This window comes from Manacus vitellinus, unplaced genomic scaffold, assembly GCF_001715985.3.
Source record: "Manacus vitellinus isolate BGI_N305 unplaced genomic scaffold, ASM171598v3 scaffold_75_pilon, whole genome shotgun sequence".
In the NCBI taxonomy this organism is placed as follows: domain Eukaryota; kingdom Metazoa; phylum Chordata; class Aves; order Passeriformes; family Pipridae; genus Manacus; species Manacus vitellinus.
In genome coordinates, this window is record NW_021940789.1 from 489108 (window position 1) to 495723 (window position 6616).

At 46.9% G+C, this 6616-nt stretch overlaps 1 protein-coding gene across 1 annotated transcript in view; it reads right to left on the reverse strand.

Moving 5' to 3' along the window:
* Positions 1 to 6616, reverse strand: part of PUM1 (pumilio RNA binding family member 1) — a 53721-nt gene that overhangs the window by 18334 nt on the left and 28771 nt on the right. Inside the window, exons 10-11 of the mRNA XM_029964594.1 lie at positions 5682 to 5978; positions 3558 to 3914 (exon numbers count right to left, since the gene is read on the reverse strand). Coding sequence (XP_029820454.1) covers positions 3558 to 3914; positions 5682 to 5978 — 654 coding nt within the window. The remainder of the gene's footprint in view (positions 1 to 3557; positions 3915 to 5681; positions 5979 to 6616) is intronic.

The following is a 6616-nucleotide window of genomic DNA, read 5'->3' on the forward strand; positions in this document are numbered from 1 at the left end:
AAAAATCTGTATTTGGGGAAGAACAAGGGGCACAGGTTCTGCTGGAGACTCCAGGGTGGACACACAACTGATATTCACTCATGGCTTTTGAGCAGTTCCTATTCTGAACTGGTAACTCTTCTCAGGGCTTGCTGGGACACTGGGGACAGACATTAACCTGGAAAAATTCCTGATTCCAGTGGGGAAAAAGGCACAATGAGAGGATGAGGCAGAAAGAAATCAAAGGGGAAGCAACACTAAAGCTGCTGTATGAAGACAAAGCACTTTTTGAGCAAGACTTTTATAAGGCCCTGAAATTCCTCTGCAACACAGGAGTTGCTGTAATGAGGAATGTGAGAACAATGGGGAACAGGGAAGATGAGAAGATGGCTCTGTGGGAACACAGGGGGAGCAGCCAGCCCTGCTGCTGTCCCTGCAGAGGGACCCCCAGGGCACTGCCCCAACCTGTCCCCCTGGCAGCCCCACAGCCCTTCCAGGGGGTCACAGCCAACTGGTTATCAACTCCTCAGCCAGTTTTCCCAAAATATCCCTAATTTCCCCCATCTGTATCCTTTTTCTCACACTGATCCTGCCTTTTAAGTGACAGGCTGACTACAGGATGGGGCAGCTCTCACTCGAGCAGTTCCTGCAAGAATATCACAGCATTAAAATCCTTACTTATCTACTGCTCCCCATTCCAAACTGGGAAACCCAGAGCCAGACACATCCAGCCCCAGTTTATTGGGACCACACCAGCCACACACAGAAGGGTTGACAAAATCTGCTTGTGGCACTGCAGAGAATCCTGGAATGGTTTGGGCTGGAAGGGATCTCAAAGATCACCCAGTTCCACCCCCTGCCATGGGGAGGGACACCTCCCACCAGCCCAGGTTGCTCCAACCTGGCCTTGGACACTTCCAGGGATCCAGGGGCAGCCACAGCTTCTCTGGGCAACCTGTGCCAGGGCCTGCCCACCCTCCCAGGGAAGGATTCTTTCCCAATATCCCATCTAACTCTGCTCTCTGGCAGTGGGAAGCCATTCCCCCTTGTCCTGGCACTCCATGATCCAATGTAACCTGTCCAGCAATAAATGTAATAATTAAACCCCCACACATTTAGTAATTTATAATCTCTGTGATCAGTGCTGGGGAAGCAAAGCCCCTGCTGCCTTTAGCACCCAAAGGTGAGTATTTACTCCCATGCACAGCTGAGCACTGAATCCACCTTGGAATATCAGGCACAGATTTAGCTCAGCTCTCCTCCTCCAGCAGCTCTTTCTGTAAGAACTGCCTGTGTGGTTATTTCAGATACTTGTGATTGCCCAGACACTTCACAAGGTCACTTTACAGCACCAGAAAAAACCCCTCAGCTTGATAAATCCACACCATTTTTCACAACTCTGAGCTTTCAGGGAGTCACAGGAGCCAGAGTTGGATCTTTCCACACATCACCAACCCAAGGAGTGATTGACTCACACACCATGAGACACGACAAAGTCAAACCCACAACTCACACTGCATTTAACCAGGGATTTGCTGATTCCAAGCCAGGTTTAATGCCAACTTTATGTCACCGTGTAACCCTGAAATCAGAGTTTTTGAAGTGCCTCCCCCAGGTTGTCTCCCCCCACACAGCCCAGGCAGGACGTGGTTCTGAACCCCACTGCTCATATTTTCCTTTGTGCAAACAACACATTTGGGTGTTCCCATCTGTCCCTTCAGTTTGAGATATTTAGAAATCACCCTCATCCTCCTGATCACAAACTACTGCTGGTATCACTCCCAAATGGAAAAGGAGTCTCTCATAAGGAAGAACAATGTGCTGTCATAGAATCATGGAGTGGTTTGGGTTGGAAGGGACCTTAAAGATGATCTCATCCCACCCCTGCCATGGGCAGGGACACCTTCCACTAGCCCAGGTTGCTCCAACCTGGCCTTGGACACTTCCAGGGGCAGCCACAGCTCCTCTGGGCATCCTATGCCAGGACCTCCCCACCCTCACAGAAAGGAATTCCTTCCCAACATCCCATCTATCCCTGCCCTCTGGCAGTGGGAAGCCATTCCCTGTGTCCTGTCCCTCCATCCCTTGTCCCCAGTCCCTCTCCAGCTCTCCTGGAGCCCCTTTAGGCCCTGCCAGGGGCTCTCAGGTCTCCTCAGAGCCTTTTCTTCCCCTATGGAAGTATCAAACCTTATTTTAGAACCGAAGGAAACTCCAACTCCACTTCCCACTGTGCTCCACTGCAGGTGAAAGAGAAACTTAAGGAAAGTAAAATGATCTTTCACGGATTTTAAGGTGAAACCCCCCCAAATTCAGAGCTATTCCAGGTGAGATTTCACTTGCAGTGTCACCAAGCACAGAGTCAGCCATGGAGGGATCCTGGCTCCAAGGGGAGGAGTATTTTGGGGAGGTGGGAAACCCCACACTGACCCTCTGGGGCACAACCCATCTGTATGAGTGTTAACTCCAATTTCTGTCCAGAGTTTGCACCCAATCAGATCAACCTTTCTCTGATCCAGTTTTTAAGATTCACTCTTTTGTTTGCTGCAGGGGCAATGGATTTTTTTCCAAGTGCCAGATGTGGAATCTGGTCCCTCCTCAGCACTGATTTATTGTGGCTATTTACCTGTCAGCCCAAGGACTGAACAGCTGCATAAATAAAGCTAAAACCCCTCCAGTTCTATGAAAGCTCTGAACAAGCACGATGGTAAATCTAAATCTGATCTCAAAGAAATCACATTTATTCCTATTCCAGCTAAACTATAGCCAGCATCAAATTTATCACACGTGCATGTAATAAACATGATAAATACAGTGTTTGCTGGGTGTGTATGTGCCTGGAGAACTGGTTTGATAACCAAAAGTTTTGTTAAATCCAGCAGACACATGACAGAACCAAAAAAAAAAGTGGGTTTTTTTTTAGCAAATGCTAAATTACCTGGTGCAGGTGCAACAAATAACCTATTTTGGTTATTTATGAGGAAATAACGCTTCAGGAGGTTCAGATGAGCACTGCTTTATTATTTAATATCTGCTTTATTTATCTGAAAGATTTATTTAATGTAAGAGCTCTGGGCCAGAAGCTCTTCCAGAAGGTGCAGCTGGTGTCAAGTCATGTATCTGACCAAAATTAAGAGGATTTCTCCCTGGCACTAAAATGGGCTTTTTGAAAAGGCCACATTGATGGGGAATTTTTCAAAGGAAACTCCCCAAATCCTCAGCTAAAAGCTGAGCACTGCTCCAGATAATATTAGTTAAAAGGAGAGACTGTATTTCAAGCTCATTATTGCTGTAAATCTAACGGGTATTTTAAAACATCACATTTAGAACTATTTAAGCTGAAGGCTCAGCCCTCCCTATTCTACTCAATAAGCAACTGGTGCTGTTACCAAGATCTGTGCAGGAAAAACCTGTTCTTCAAACCCTTGGAAGCGTTATCCATAGTTTTGAGCTGAGGGAACAAGGAGGCAAAGCAGAAACCTCCTGTTCCCTGAGGAATTACTGCAAGGGACAAACACACCTCGAGGGCTGGACTCGGTATTAAAGGTCTTTTCCCACCTAAGTGATTTCTGTGATCCTACACAACTCCTGCTTCGGTGTTTCACCTCCTCCTTGTGCAAAAAACCAGGGACTGAGGGCAGCAGGAATCCCCCCCAGCATGGCAAGGACAGCAGAGCAGGGACTGGGCCAACATCTCTTACCCAGGTTTAGACTGGAAGATGATCCATGTGAAGATAAGGAAGGTGGAGGAGTCTGGGAGTGGCCGGGTCCTTGGCTGGGCAGAGGCATTCCCACAGGGCCAGGAGAGGAGGAGAAGCCAAGGCCATTGTAAAAACTGTGTCCTATGGGGGTCAAACTGCTCGATGTCCTCTTGTACAGGTCACTGCTCCCCGTCAGCGAGTCCCGGCGGGAGCCGCTGCCCGTGTTGGAGTTTGCTACTGGAAAGAGGGAAAAGAGGAGAACTGGTGATGCCAACGAGCTGCCTGAGACACCTGAACAGCTCCACCTGTTCTCCTAAAGGTGTTGCAAAGCACCCAGGTGAAATGCATTCGTTAAACCCACGTTACTAATGATCAAGCAGAAACTCTTGGCTTAAAAAAACCAGCTGAGATCCTGCCTTTGCACTTCTAGCTCTGTAAGGTTTTATACTGAGAGAACACGTGAAAAAACACAGCTCCAAAACATCTACGGGATCAAAAGATTAAAAATCTACCTAATGTAAGTGACCACAGTTTTGGACACAAACACTGAGCACTTCTGGACCTTCAGGAGAAGTTTTGGATTCCTCCAGGTTTTTTTCCCTAAGAACATCACTCAGTTTAACACCAGATATTAGATCACCCTACAAGCACTGCCTCGTGTTTGTTCTCGGCCATTAGAGCTAAAACAAAGCCAACATGAGATTTTATCAGTGTTTATTTAAGAGCACGTCCAGCTTTGTGTACATTTACCTGCAATCCTTGTGCTCATCCTTCATTAGATTAGAAAACAGCTCCTGTTTGCCCCAAGCTTTATGGAGATGGAAATCAGAATTCAATTTAACACACAAACCCAATGGTTTTTAAGAGCTGCCTTGATAGGCAAATACAAATTCTTTAAATGCACTGTCAACTTGAGGGGAAAAAAATCAATTTTGCATTAAAATCTTGTTTAATAAATAGTGAAATTGTTAACTGCAATGAACTAATCATTTTTCATGACTGCACACGAGCTCTAGAAGCAGCAGGATCACAGTTTTATTCATTGATTGAGGGAAAATAAGTTTGTGAATCTTGGCACTGAGCAAACCAGTAATGGATTTCAATTAATTAAATAAACTGAGGTGAAAGAGGCAAATGCTGTGTTTACCTCAAACCAAGATGGTTCAAATTCTCAGGCTGGGCTTAAGAAAAATATTTAGAGTAAGTTTTTATTTAAAACTGTTATTCTATGTAGTGACTGCATGTTCCTCAGCCTGCTCTGATGGAGCAGCTCCAAAGGCCTGTTTGAACTAGTCCTTCACACTGATGAAAGCAGGGAAGTTCATGACATAATTACTGCCCTGAGAACAGCAGTAATTAAAACAATTGTTCCACTTCAAAAAAAAAACAAACCTAAGGAAAAAAAAACCCAAAACAAAACACAACCCCCAACCCACAGACATCTCCCTGGTTTGGTCTGGTTTGGGTCTGAAAGAAATCTCGGTCTCCAACTGCCTAAAACCAACTCAGACCACGGATGGGACGTTTATTGCAACCACAATATATGATTCTTTTGGTGTATGATGGACACACTTCCCAGAACAAGGCATGGAAACCACCTCAGATCAGCTTTTTAAAATCCTGAGAAGCTTCTTAGCCTTTATTCCGAGGTAAGAGACAGCACAGGGGAGGATACACTCCTCTGGAGCCAATTCCTGCCAGTCCAGTATCCCCACCAAGCACAGGCAGGGAAAAAATACTTAACAAGGGGCCAACTGGTAATGTGCATAACAAACACAGTTAATTACTGTGCTTCTAATTATCATCCACTAAAAGAACTTTCACCAGAAAGTGCTGCAGATTTTCAAAGCCCTAAGTCGTCCCTGGAGGAAGATTTCCACTTAGCCTTGGATGGATGAGGGGAGCTCAGCTCAGGAGCTCGGAGCAGCAGCTCCAGTGGATTCCCAGCCTGCTCAGGGCTCCCTGCTGCTCTCCCTTCCCCCTGGAAGCAGCTGCTGTCCTTACCTGCTGTCCCAAATCCTCCCAGTGCAGAGCCCAGCGTGGCCCCCAGGGAGCTGCTGCTGCCGAAGCCCAGGGAGGTGTTGGCAGGCTGGGCAGAGCCCTGAGAGAAGAGGGAGCTGCTCTGGGAATTGCTGCTCAGGGAGTTGTTGCCATAGAAGGAGCTGGAGGCCAGGTTGTTGGTGGGCTGCTGCTGGGGCTGGGGCTGGGGCTGCTGCGTCCCCAGAGGCCGGAATGGTCCGTTGGTTGTCCCTGCCAGCCCTCCCGCCGCGCCGTTGGCCGAGGCCGCGGCCGCCGCCACCGCTGCAGGAAAAGCAGTTGGAAAAATTCCTTTATAAAGCCTAAAAGAATCCATTTTCATCACAGTTTCAGTTAAAACTCATCGGGTTCCTTGTAATTATTACAGGGTTTTTTTTTCCTTCCAGGATGAAAATCTCCCTTTCACACCAAACTCGGCGTAAATTCTCTTTATTTCCCATCCCAGCTCCCCGGGTCTCGCCCAGAGCCCCCAAACACCAGCAGTGCCCAGCTGTTCTTGCTGATGCTTGTGTTGTTAGAGCTCCACAGATCAAACACAAATGGTCCCTTTCTCCCAAGATCCCAGATTCCAATGGATACGGTCCCACACTTGCAAAAGTCAATTAAGAAACGCGAGTTTTAAAATACGTGAAAATGTTCTTTAGCACATGAAATCTGCAGTGCCAAGAACATCGAACCCGAGGGCTCTTGTTTTTCAGTCAGTTTCAAAGTAAAAGAAAAAGCAAAATAAACAAGGGCTACACGAAAACAATTAAAAGGCCCGTTTCATAATCTATTGCTAACACTGGCTTACCCACGGATTCTGGCTGGAAAAGTCCTTTTAAAGCCTTGAACTCCCAAGGAACCCTAATAAATCCCAAAACAGCTCATGGCAAAGGCCAGGCATTGACCATTTTAGGCAA